This window comes from Gymnoscopelus braueri, assembly GCF_963280865.1.
Source record: "Gymnoscopelus braueri genome assembly, chromosome: 14".
Classification (NCBI taxonomy): domain Eukaryota; kingdom Metazoa; phylum Chordata; class Actinopteri; order Myctophiformes; family Myctophidae; genus Gymnoscopelus; species Gymnoscopelus braueri.
Genome location: NC_137619.1, coordinates 21,702,893 through 21,716,545, shown reverse-complemented (window position 1 = coordinate 21,716,545; position 13,653 = coordinate 21,702,893). Strand labels below are relative to the sequence as shown.

Genomic DNA, 13,653 nt, shown 5'->3' with positions numbered 1-13,653 from the left:
ACCACACTTTTTGACAGCGATACATCTGAATGAAAGATGACAGTATGGTGGTATAGTATAGAATGCTTTGCCAAAATCCCTTTTGGCCGAGTTTTGTTTTATGTTACACCATGTGCGGCAACAGTCAGTCAGTGCAACTAGTCTTCAAGCTGCAAGTTGTTTTCGACCAGTATGTCACTTTCAATGGCGAGCTAGGCTGGCCTGCAATAACTCTTGCCATATTCCCTCGCTCACCTGAACACTGTCAGAGTGAGCTAATAGGGAGGAGGACTGGGAGGACGGCTGTTGTGAACTCCTGTTTATTTTGCCTTTTTACACCGCATCAAGATAACGCTGGGATCTGCTTTGCTGATAACCGGCCGAGCAAGTGCTCGACCAGAACGCCTCCCCTTTCTGTTCCTCTCCTCTCCCTCCTCCTCCGCTCGCTGCAATATTAGTGCTCCTAAAATGAAAAGAGGGGTGATAATGGTATGCACAGCGCAAAAAAAGAGAGAAAGAGGCAAAAGACTCCCCCTCCCCCTTTCTGTTCTGCGTCAGCCCCCCTTCCCCTTTTCTTACCCAACTCTTCACAATAGACAAGGAGAAATAACCTTTTAATTGCTGAAGGGGGTGCGAGAGAGTGGGAGAGAGAGAGAGAGAGAAAACTGGATTGGGTCTCTTGAGCAAGTAAAGTATGCTATGTTGAATAGCCTTCAGGTACTCTTCAGTCGGCTTTTTAAAACTGGTAGGTTAACCTCATCGAGACAACCAAAGATAATTACATGTTTGAGATAATTACCAGAGCTTTCAAAGTCCATTTAAATGACACACTCTCGCAAAGTGACAAACTGATTCTCATCTCTCTCTCTCTCTCTCTCTCTCTCTCTCTCTCTCTCTCTCTCTCTCTCTCTCTCTCTCTCTCAAGGTTCGTCCACTTCCAGGCAGCTACAGATCCCTTGTTTACTCTCCGTAAGCTGAAATCCAAACAAAAACATTAAGTCAAGCACTCTCCCTGTTCCAGGCTATCAAACCCCAGACAAAGCACATTTTCTCCTTTTCGGGCACTGAATGAAAAGTGGGACGTAATTTCATAATGATATGTTTTGCTGTGGTTTCTGTTAGCCTAGCCACCTAGCCCCGCTAGCTTAACTTATCCGCGGCACGCAGCCCACTGCATCTGAGGATGTTCTTGGTGGATCCCTTGGAGACGAGTTGTTTGTGACAGTGCCATTGTCGGAGGCTCATAGGGGGTTAAGAGGGAAAGGAACTTTCCATTAGCTAAGTACACATGTGTTAAGCCAGGTTATTGTTTACTTAGCCAAAGAAACCACAAGCGGGCCTCGGGGACAGACATGGCCGCCTAGCGCAAGTAACACGAAACGCAAGCAAAGGACTTCTCGTTTGCAAGTGGGGTCTTATAGCCATCACAACAGTGTATCTGTGACACAGTGTGGTTACACTACGAATAGCTTTTCTTTTTAACTCACCAATGTAGAAGTTCAGATCCATATGAGTATGATACTATTCATTTATGAATACTGTATGAATCAGATAAAAAAAACAAAAACAAATTGCAATGTTAACACCAAAGCTTTCTTGATGCACCAGCACACACGTTAATATCTCCAAGGATGGAAAATATGTACGTCTAAGTACTCCAGGACACTGTTACGACTTTGAAGTCCCTCTGGCCTTGATTTGCTTAATCAGAATCACCCCTACTTGCTATTCCACCACAATAATGAAGAGACTAAGAAAAACATAAGTCACGTGGTCAGTCCTTTGTATCACTTGTTGAATCCCTAACAGCCGCCCCGCATTCACTCCCCGGAGGAGAAAAAAAGGGTATTTAGGGGAGGGCTGGGTGGGGGGGTAGTAGAAGGAGGGGGAAAAGGGTGGGGGGGTGGGGGTCAAACCTCTCCCCTATACAACTACAAAGGCAGCCATTACCAACAATCACCACGATGACTCAAAAGTTTGTATTAAGAACAGCGGTGTGCCACTGTAGGGAGAAAAGAAGGACAGAAAGAAAGAGGGGGAGAGAGAGAGAGAGAGAGAGAGAGAGTAGGAGACCAACTGAGAGGGAGAAAGAGTGTGCCTGGTACGTCGGCTGAAACTCGATCCATACTTCCAACTAGAAGCGGATAGATTAGCGATAGCAGCGTACTGATTAGGAAAATAGCGGCTGACCCAGGCGGCCAGGGTTTCCATTGAGTCACGCGGGGGGTGAGGGGGTGGGGAGCAGGGGTCACTCTTTTGACGGCCAGAGTTACCTAAACCAACACTGTTGGGTCTCACTGACCTGGAAACCAACGCTTGTATGGCCAAACAGTGCCAATTGTTTGGGAGAAAAGATACCGCGATAGCGCTATCAAGAGTAAATTCTTATGCGGTGACCACAACAACCATGCTCACACAGAAAGGGTTTGTTTTGGAAAGAGATCCGATTTGAACGAAGGCTAAACAAACTTTGCATACTGTTAGAGACAAGAATCTCAACATTACCTGCTATGATCTCAGCACAGATTGCAAATTAAAATTGCATTTAAATTCATGAGACTTTGGGAGTAAAGATTTGGAGGATATGATCAAGCATGCCCTGCTCTGCACATAGTGCTCTATTGTGGAGGGGATACTACCCTGCAATGCAAAAAAAGAAGAAAAAAGCCTTGCAATCAAATCAGCACAACACAATCAACCTCTGAGTACATATAACCATTGAAGACCCTCTCACGTTCACAGTCAGGAGACTTTATGAAAAGGAAACAAAAAAAAAAGAGAAATTCAATTATTCCCAGACCCACTCCAGACGGCATGTCCCAATCAAGTAGAGGAGCTCTTGTGGACTTGGAGTGAGTCCTCAGCACTATTTAGCACCAGTATCCTGCTCCACAGCACTCGACAGAGCCCAAGCTCTCTGAGTTCATTAGCAAATTGCCGTGCCCCTCCCATTGCTCTCTGCGCAATTAAAGACAACTGTGCAAACGATGCATAGCAGTCTAGAAATACCCCCCCCACTCCTCCAGCCTTCATTCAGGGACCAGGGAAGGGAATGGTAGAGCATGAGCGTCGGCTGGGTAAACAGGCAAGACAATCGGCAAAAGGCAACCGCAGCCAACAAATCGTCCCAGAACCAAGGGCACCCGAGATGTACACGGACTGACGCCTAGGGGAGAGGCTGAACTGACTTTAACATACAGTGTGAGAGAGGCCTTTTCCACATTAACCCATTAAGACCTGAGGCCACTTCTTAAAATCCAAATCCTAACAGTTTTTCGGAAAAAAATATAAAAATAATAATTTTCACGATTTTTCAAAAAATAGCAGATCTACAAGCTCATAGCGCGGCACTCTGTGCCGCGCTATGAGCTTGTAGATCTGCTATTTTTCAATAGCCAAATAAATCTAAAATGACACAGATGCGTTCCCGGTCTTAAAGGGTTAAAGGGTTCTGCAAAACCCACATGGTCGGAGTTTTTTTTTTTCTTTCATGCCTCCCAGGTTTGTGTACAGTGGAGCTTAATGCAGAAGTCCTATGCATCGCGGGCAACTGGAAACGTACTCTTCCAAGAGAAGCAATGAGCCAAATGTGTTAGGAGTTAGGCAAATATGGCTCTCCAGGGAGAGGCAGGGAAGGGGTTAAGAAAGTCCAACTGGTGCTAACCAGTCACTCCACTCACATAACACCTGAGGGGGGTGCTGCATTTATCAGGCCAGTCTGAACACACACACACACGCGCGCGCGTGCGTGCGCGCGTGTACGTGCATGCACATTTGTACAATAACACACACAGAATATGTGCATGCACATACACACAAAAACACAGAATATACAAACACACAGCCCTGCAAGTGCGCACACACAAACACAGACGCGCGCGCACACGCACACACACACGCTCGCGCACACACTCACACACACACACACACACGCACACACACGCACGCACACACACGCACACACACACACACACACGCACACACACGCACACACACGCGCGCACACACACACACACACACACACACACACACACACACACACACACAAACACACACACACACACACACACACACACACACACACACACACACAAACAGAGAGCAGGGTGAGCCCAAACTGGCTGGGCTGCATTCACAAGCCAGCGCAGAGCCTCCCTGACTTTTTCACCTCTCAGCTATGTTCTGCTTTCCTTTCAAAGGGGCGCCTAGCGTCCCTCCAGAACTTGCCTGCATAGACAGGCTCGCAAAACAATGGGAAAGAAGGTAACGACGGAGCACTCGAAATGTTACTGATATGACGCAAAGGCTCCATTATGCAGCCAGAGAGTCATCGTTGTTGGATACTCGAGTTTAATAAATTCAAAAGTATTTTTTTTTCCTCTGACAATTTTTTTTCTCTCTCTCTGCTACAGTCGCCTCACTGGAATAAATTGGTTTATGAATAAATGAGCCTCCCCTCTCCCTCTTGTTAACATTGTTCTTTTGTGCAAATTCCCAACATTGTTTCCAGTCCACTTCAACTTTATGCCCGAGGGCATATATTAAAAATACATATGGAGCGAGATAATGCACACACGACGCAAATTCGTTAAGAGTGTCACCCCCTAACAACGGCAGATAAGATGTCACACAGAAAATAGCCCACGAAAATTCAAGGAATATGTACAGTATATATATATATATATATATATATATATATATATATATATACACACACACACACACACACACACACACACACACACACACACACACACTGCAGCGAGTAAGTCATGAAGTGCAGTCCCATTAGATTGACAATATATGTATTCAGGAGTGAGAGGAAGGCTCTCTGTCTTTCTTGCCTTGACTGTTTGGTTATACCCCATATACACACTGCTTGAATATGACTTCAGCTAGGCACACACACATCTCAGTATTCTAGATCTGTCAAAAACTTTCCAAGGTGCATGTTGTCGTAAGCTATGCCCATGAGTAATTTAACATCACTCATCATTCAAAGTAAACAGAACTATAGCATTATGCCCTGAATTGGCTATATATACGTGGCGAGCATTGTTATATTGTTAAAATAGGCCATGTCTCTATCTTAAACTCAATTAAAGATCCACATTGGTGCCCCCAAGCACAACATAATTTTCTTCATATACCTAAAAACCCTAGGGTTTTAGCACACTCTATTTTAATACATATATTCCATATCGCTTCAATTCGTGTCCTGACCTATCTATGAAAAAAATAACTTTTTGACAACTGAATCCCCCAAAGAATACATAAAGCCGTTCAAAAGAGACACTCAAATGCACAAGTGGCGTCATGTTATTTAATTCTGCTTTTTTTGAATTAAATGAAGTATTATCTTCTGGGTGATCTTGCTCATTTCCATAATCAGTCATAGTAGCCGGGGATACAGAGGAGGAAGCGGGGGTCGCTCCACTCGGGTCCCAGTCGGCCCATGAATGGCACTGCTAGCCCGGCTATTCACTTCAGAACATAAAAGCTGGTGGCTAACGCTCTCTCCGGGGCACTACACCAGGCCGTCGCTCAGGCCAGCCACTCAACCATATGGAAGTCTGCGGATTTAAATTATTTAGCCTAATCGCTTCATTACTTTTTATATCGGCCTATCCAGCTAATCCCTTTAATTTGCACACTTGTTTTTTTTTATCTCTCTGCTATCCATAGACCAGAGCTGAACTTAGCCCACTAAGGCCAAAGTCATTCCATTATAACGCAGGTAGGCTATAATATTTTTTGAAACAGGCCATTTTGTTAAGTAAAACGCACGTCTTTTTGTACAAATGAAGCACGCTAGGCTATTAATGGCCGTGAATCCTGTGCGTTAAGATTTGCATAATTCTAATCATGGTCGCTGTTATCATTATTTAACGGCAGTATGGACCATTAGGGTCATGCCTGCGCGCACTACAATGTCCCTCGAGTGCCAGCAGTCAGTGGAGCACGTAATGAAGGCCATGGTTATCTCTGATATCGCCACCGCTGCGACTCACAAAAGGAAACATTCCCTAATCTACCTTTAATACCCAATGCCTCGTAGCTTTTCAAACATAAACCGCCTTACTGCCACTGAACCTCTCGCCGGCCGCTGCGCTCTGAGCAAAAGAGAAAGAGGGGGTGCCTTCGATAAGCAATGTGCACTCATGTCTAAGAAAAAATACTGACAAGACATCTAATGAACCGTGAACTCCAGTGGAGAAACCAAGGCACCTAAACCACAGTATCCATCTCGCCTCTCAGATAGCTGGAGACCTCTCCCCATATGCAAGAAGATCAACAGAACAGAAATGCACTGACAACGCATTTTGATTAAACAAAAAGAAGTGGAGAGGAGAGGAGAAAAAAGAGGAGAGGGGACTAAATTAAAATCGACATGAAACAGGTCAAGTTTATGGCAATGCTTTCTCGAGCTAATCTTCCCAGGTCGGTTCCGGGATCAAGCCTTAATGGGCCAATAATAGCAACATTATTCAGAAGATTTTCATTCCGATGGAATGTAAAATGGCCTTAATCATATGCAAATAACAGAGAAACGGAGTAGTGACCCGGAATAGCTGAATAGCCAGCAGTGAGAGCAGAGAGCTGTGTGTGGTGGAGATAGAGAGAGAGAGAGCGACAGATACCTGATCAGGAGGCCCCGATGATCTTGTGATTTCTTCGTTGTCTGACTTTGATCCACCCTCCCTGTCATCTATGACCAAGTCGATGGGCATCTTGCCTTTCAAACAGCTGATGTACCGGTGACAAAAATTATCACAGAGTTCATGTACCTATACAGAGAGAGAGTGAGAGAGAGAGAGAGAGAGAAAGGGTGGGGGGGGGGTGGGCGGAGAGAGAAAAGACATCTCACAATAACTAAAAAGGAACATCACAGAGGACAGTGACATGTGCAACCACAAACCCTTTTGACATGGAAAGCGGCCCCAAATGGTTTGAGGCAAGGCCGGTTGTTGCGACTTGCTCCCTCGGCGATCAGCCGCGTCCAGCTTTGTGAACTGGGCTAACTTTATTTCCCATCTCAAAATAGAGATATCGGTGAAAATTGGCAGTGACAAGAGGGCTCCCGGGCTACAACGTCTACTCAACACCCGTGTTAAATTCATCAGTGCCCCGGGTAGTGGCCATTAGAGGGGGGTGACCCGCTTGACTGACATTTAAGGTAAACTGTTTAATTTTGTCTACTTATTACAATTATCACACACGACCCATGCAGAGAATCCCATTGCCCGAGAATTCAAAATGCATATTTGGACGAAACATTTTGCCCATAGCTACTCGGCCGATAAGGGCACATAATTTGTGTGAACAAAAAAGTAGCAGGTCCTACACACACACACACAAACACGCACACACACACACACGCACGCACGCACACACACACACACACACATACAGGAACACTTTTTCAAACGTTGCAAAGCATTTAATAACTTCATAAACATAGGCTAGTAAGCTAGTAGCTTGTAGATCAGTTCTTGTCGGCAAGCGGCATCCTTGAGCAAAAGAGTAGCCTATAAATTAAGAATTACTATAGCCTGGTGAGGAAAAACTCGCCCACTCTCTCTCTAGCCACAGATGGCCGTCTGTGGCCTTTTGCCCTCGACACAAGAGCACTTCTACAATCGGCGAAGTTCGCCTATATGTTTCACCTTGCATGCAATATCTGCCAACATTAAACTTCATTATAGCATGCGGGGAGATTTGGGCACATAGATATCCGTTCCAGTTGTAACAGCTTGCGTCGTGATTAAACGTGGAAGAGAAATGGCCCCATGATTGATTTTGACGCTAATTATAACCGACTCGCAAAAATACATTTATGCAAATATAGCCCTATAGGCCTCTGTCTGAAGTACCACACTGGACAGAAAATGGCAAGAGAATATTACCTTCTCCAACTCCAGAAGATGAAATCGTAAAACTTGAATGGCTTGGATCATCTGAAAAATTAAAATTAAGATAACAATAAAAAGGATGAGCTTCACATCTCCTGAAATTAAACAGGCACGTTTTTCTCCATACAACTAACTACAGACGGGCAAAAATATTCATAAGGATGATTTTTATGTGCAGCTGATATTAAACTTCAAGCAACTTTATTACAATATGGAGACGTGGCATAGGCTGATAATGCAATAAGTCCATGTAATGTGGGTCTAAGAGTCAGGGATCTATTAGCCTTCAACTAGTCGTGAAAAAAAATGTTACTTTGATATCATATTGAAAGTCTGAAACTCTACAAAGTGGAAAAACCCATTAATATAATAACTTTTCATTGAGAGGAAGGGGGTTCAAAGGGTTGTGACAGCTGTCTAATGGCGGCCCTCGGTAGACGGTTATCTGCAATGACAACCAGGGGCTATCATGGTATCAAACAGCCTAAATTGAAGAACATAACCCCGAGTCCTGTTTTAACTTCTGAACACCAATCAGCCTCTCTTACTCAAACTCAAGACCATAAAACCCAGACAAAATATGGGCACACGTCAAAATACATGCAGGAGAGGACACAATCTACGTGAGCTAAGAATAATTGCACTCATTCTATACATATATATACACATATACAGTATACAGTATATATATATAAATATATATATATATATATATATATATATATATATATATATATATATATATATATATATATATATATATATATATATATGTGTGTGTGTGTGTGTGTGTGTGTGTGTGTGTGTGTGTGTGTGTGTGGGGGGGGGGGGTCAGTTTTTAGCTTACCAGATTATCCAATTCTGGATTCGATGAAAATAGGGGCTTTTCTGCCCGAATCTAAAAGCAGAAATAGTCAACTTTTAAAAACCTTATGAAAAACTGGCACACAGTGTTACATGACTATTATGAAATAATAATACAAAATCTGTTTAATAACCTAAAAACAAAAAGTCAATAATTTTCAACATATTAACCTATATTAAGGGAACTTAATTCAGTGCATTAAAAAAAAACTAAATTAGCTTTATGCACAAAAGTTGTGTCCATACTTTGTCATGCACGCAAAGGGCTCATTTACAGCCCATGAGTTAGTGTTACTATCATTATCATTACTATTATTAGGCTATTAATTTAAAAAAAAAAGAAAAACTCAACTTTTCTGACCTGTTTTGCAAACACTGCTATGTCTTCGTTGAAAGATTCCGATGAACAAACGTCGCCTCCCGCCACCCCGGGTTCTCTGGGCGTGCACGTCGCTAATTCACATTTCTCAAAAATCAGTGCAAGCAAGGGGAACAGAGGGTGCCTGGGAACGCACAAACATACAATAGCAAAATGTCACCAGAGAGAACAGCGCCGGGGTCAAGCTTACTCCAGGCTAGGTTTAGTTTAGCCAGTCATGCTACTCTCTCAAACAACGCGCCCATGGGGACTGCTGCAGCGTATGTTATTATTATATTATGCAGGGAAGCTTAAGAGAAACGCTGGGGAAACAGCGGGCACGACTTCTGTGATTCAATCTATGCACGCCTAACAACATAAAAGCCTTTAGAGTCGTCGTTCAGGCGGCTTCTCATGTGTTGTGTTCACGTAGTAACACACACACACACACACACACACACACACACACACACACACACACACACACACACGCACACACACACAAGCGTGCCTTTGTATTTGAAAACCAAGTATGCACATTTATTCTTTTTTGTGTGTGTTTGTTCCATTTTAATCACGTTTACAGGTCGTGCGTGTAAATGTATAGAGGTGTGTATGTCCTTCCTCCTCGTGACAAACTAAACTTGAGAGGAAAATATGGCGCACTCAAAAAAGTTCTTCAAGTATAGGCTATGGTGCAGCAGGCAGCGTGGTGCGTGAGACTGTGTGAGGTGGTCACATTATTTTTGTCATGTTCAGTCACCGTGCTGCTAACTAACAGCATGCTTGGGAATTTTAATTAACTCCTCTAAATTAATATATGACAAGCATACATAGTATTTTCTTCTGAACTGACCCTAATCCTTTATATGAATTTAATTGGCTCTATAGTCTATTTAAGACACGACGCACAATTATTATCTATAATTCCTCCTCAACTAATAATGAAGCCACGTAAGTGGTCGCAGACTACTAAACGATTTTAACTTTAGAAAACTGAATTAGTTAAATTGTATGGATAAGGAAATGGCCATAAAAAAAATATTTTTTGACGAATATTCTTTGCTGCACATAATAATAATAATAACAATAATAATATTGAATAATATATTTAAAAGGTCTATTTAGAAGTATGCTATTATTGCAATATTTTACGGTCCATTGAAAATGGAATAAAAAAGTGTCTCTAAAAATGTCTCGGGTGCTTCCTAGACGCAAATACGTGGTCAACATTAGCCTACGTCTAACTTCAAATACAAAATATAGCAAATGCATTAAAAAATATATACATATTTGAACGGAGCAAACGATATAGCAAACAGTGCAGTCTCTCTCTCTCTCCCATCTCTCCCTGTGATTCCCCCTGCGTCCCTCGAGGCCTGGAGCCACGGCTCTAACTTTCAGTGCAGCCTAGAATCCACCAGACTTGAGGCATCAAGGCTCTGCCAACCTACCCGTATATCGAGTCTTTATCCCTCTTGAGGGCGTCGTTGACCGAGGAGCCCATGCTCGGCGGCATGGCGTTCGAGTGGGCGCTGTGCGGGTACTGGTGAGAGTGCAGCTGTGGGGGTCCGTGGTTCAGGTGGACCGCCTGCATGGACCTGGCGCCGTGCGGGTCTCCGTACATGGTGGTCGGGATGCCCACCCCGTCCATCCCGTAGTGGGGCAAGTCTTCGTACTAGACACATACAACACAACAACGCGTGTCCAAGAGTGAATGGACACTTTGTATACAACTGTACTTTCTGTGCCTTTTTTTTTTTTTTGCAAACTGCTAAATAAATTATTCAATCAATCAATGGTTATTTTTTTATGAACTGTTTCAGGGCTGGGTGAGAACATTGCTTATGGTGGAACCTAAAGGGAAGCTATATTGTAGCCTATTATATAGCTCACTGCACAGGGAAGATGGAGGAACCAGGATTATTAAGAAGTTGCTCATTTTGATCCTTGTAGGTCTGTGCGTAAAAATGTGCTCTACGTGGCTGTAAATTATTCTTAATAATGACGTATAATTTTGTTCTAATATTTCCCAACTGCAGATCAAATAGTGCTACAGTGATTACTTTTTTTTTAAGCATTGGCGGCCAGCATATTCAATATGCACAGCAACAAATGCCCTCATCTAGTTAATTGCAGTGTTTTCTCCTTTTAGAGAATGATAATTACGCATGTTATTATACATTAAGTGCACTGGTTCATGTATGCAACAAACGCAATTAAATATGTGTGCTGTTTTTCCAAATTATGTTAATTGGTGTTACTTATAGGCCACCGTAAACTTTTTCTGAAAAGTGTTAATTCTGTGCTCAAAAGGCATATAATAGTTATCTCCTGTTCACACCACTAAATGACTAAAGCTGTTGTTAAACATTTTATTGCTTTGCTCAAATGTAAACAAAATATTAAACCAACTAGACTGACCTAAAAGTAGCCTGTTGTTTATCTGGGACATGCTTATTAGACAAATGAGTTACTTTAATTATTAATAGTGCTCTTTGAAGGTGTCAAAGCAGGCTAATGTCGGGGAAAGTGAGAAAAGGGCATTATCACTTAAACCCTAACATTTCGACCTCAAACCCATGAGGTGCAAAGTCTCAGCATGGTACCGTGGTTGTGCCAAACTAACCAGCTTAAATGTTGTCTAACCTATGCGTCAAGATCTCTGCTTTTACAATGTTTACTATTCATGTGAAGATCCCGGCTTCTGTCACCCCACCATGGAGTAGTCCTGGAGTGTATGAATCAAAGCATTTGTCATCACCTCATTACTAAAAAAAGAAAAAGTACCTCAATGGCATTATGCTAATATTCAATGTTTCCTATAAATTATGGAATTAAAGTGTAGTACTATTACGAAATGATGATGTAGCTACAAACTGACGGTAACATTTGGAATGGGCATAGGCCCACATGGAACACCTTATGTGTAAGTTTTCTTTTTATTCCCAAAAGATAAATACGAGGGCCGAACTTAAAATCTTGATGTTGGCTTTTATAAATCAACTTTTGGGAGAAATTTGTTTAGCCTCCATGCCCTCCCCATTTCACTTCTAGTAACCGGCCTGTCATAACCAATTTTGGAAAAATAGCAGATATTATGATCACACTTCCAACGTCCCATAGTCGGCCGTTAGTTGAGCAAACGAGTGTGTCCGTGCGTAATATCGAGCCGTAGATGCAAAACAACCAAAACGTGTCTCCTGCGCGGGGAAGAAGACGGGAGAAAGTTTCACCGTGCGAGCGTATGTGTCATTAGCCACGTTACAGCGCGGACTTGCATTCTAGCACAGTAGAGTTATAGAAACTTTTTTTTTGAGGGGATAGCCTACGTACCCGTTGCGCCATAACCCTCCTTACTCCCTCGTCTTCCTTTCAGTTTAGATATATCCCCTCTGAGGCCAGGGTGAAGAAAGAAGCGAGCACGCAAAATTCCAAATGGGGAGATCTCTCAAGTCTCAACAGAATCCCGTATGTCTTTCCAGGGAACGGTGAAGCCAGCCCCCTTCTGCTCAAGTTTAGCCCAGGCACGGCGAATAGGTCCTCTGCTATCCTCGGGACAGACAGCCGCGGCGACGGGGCGAGAGAGAGCTCCAGTCTCCTTTTCCCAAAAAAACAGGATGAAAATACCCCCTCAAACAAAACCAGCGACTCTCATGGCTTTTGCCACTCACTCCGCCTGTCAATCAAACGCGAGGCTTGTCAAAGTACCAAATGAATGATGGTCCGGGGCGACGCGCCTCCAACAACGGGGATCGCACACCTAAATGTTAAATAGTCAAAATCACAGTAAAAAAAATGAAGCTCTCTCGTCTCTTTGATCACTCTCCGCTCCTGAGTTGATTTTTTTATGCAAAGGCGTCTATAGGAGATGAAGAGGAGGTGGGGTGATAATTCTGGCTTAGTATTTCTTAAAGGAGCCACGATCGATGCAGTGTGTGTGTGTGAGCCGCCTGGCCGTCGTGTCGTGTGTGTGTGTGTACAATGAATGTGTGTTGAGCGGAGCGCGGCGGGCTGACGAGTGGATCTGGACCAGACTGCTGAAACCCGGAAGTAGTGGTGGCCATAACAGGTCGTGTTCTTACACAATGCAATGGACTGCATCAAGTCGCTCCGAGTGGAGGGGGGGGCGACGTCCGACGTGCTGGAGGAGGGACCCTGCATTGCAAGCTGAGCGAATACCAAAACGCTCGCCCCAAAACACAGTCGCCCCCGGGGCAAAAATCCGGCGACCTCGGAACGGTCGCCGCCACCTGGTATTCCTAAACGTAACCTCAGTAAACAACTCAGTGGTGTGTTCTAGGGTTTTTTCGGAGGGCATACGACAACCATTCCTCTGCGCGTGATCGTGGTTACGCTCGCGCGTGGTCAATGGATGAAATGGTTAGTAGAGGGCTACGCTTTTTTCCCCAAACAAATCTGCACGTCATACTACGTATATAGCGTAACACGGTGTAACACACCACTGATAAACTATGCCTAAACCTAACCTTATTCCTAAATGTAACCTTAACCTTATTCCAACCTAACCTCAGTAAC

General features: G+C 43.5%; 1 protein-coding gene across 1 annotated transcript in view; it reads right to left on the bottom strand.

The window, feature by feature from the left end:
• meis1b (Meis homeobox 1 b) overlaps positions 1-13,135 on the bottom strand; it is an 83,453-nt gene extending 70,318 nt beyond the window's left edge. The window contains exons 1-6 of the mRNA XM_080449459.1: positions 12,451-13,135; positions 10,569-10,792; positions 9,118-9,259; positions 8,740-8,790; positions 7,887-7,937; positions 6,621-6,767 (exon numbers count right to left, since the gene is read on the bottom strand). Of these exons, the coding sequence (XP_080305585.1) occupies positions 6,621-6,767; positions 7,887-7,937; positions 8,740-8,790; positions 9,118-9,259; positions 10,569-10,792; positions 12,451-12,462 (627 nt within the window). The 5' untranslated portion in view covers positions 12,463-13,135. The remainder of the gene's footprint in view (positions 1-6,620; positions 6,768-7,886; positions 7,938-8,739; positions 8,791-9,117; positions 9,260-10,568; positions 10,793-12,450) is intronic.
• Positions 13,136-13,653: the final 518 nt, after the last annotated feature.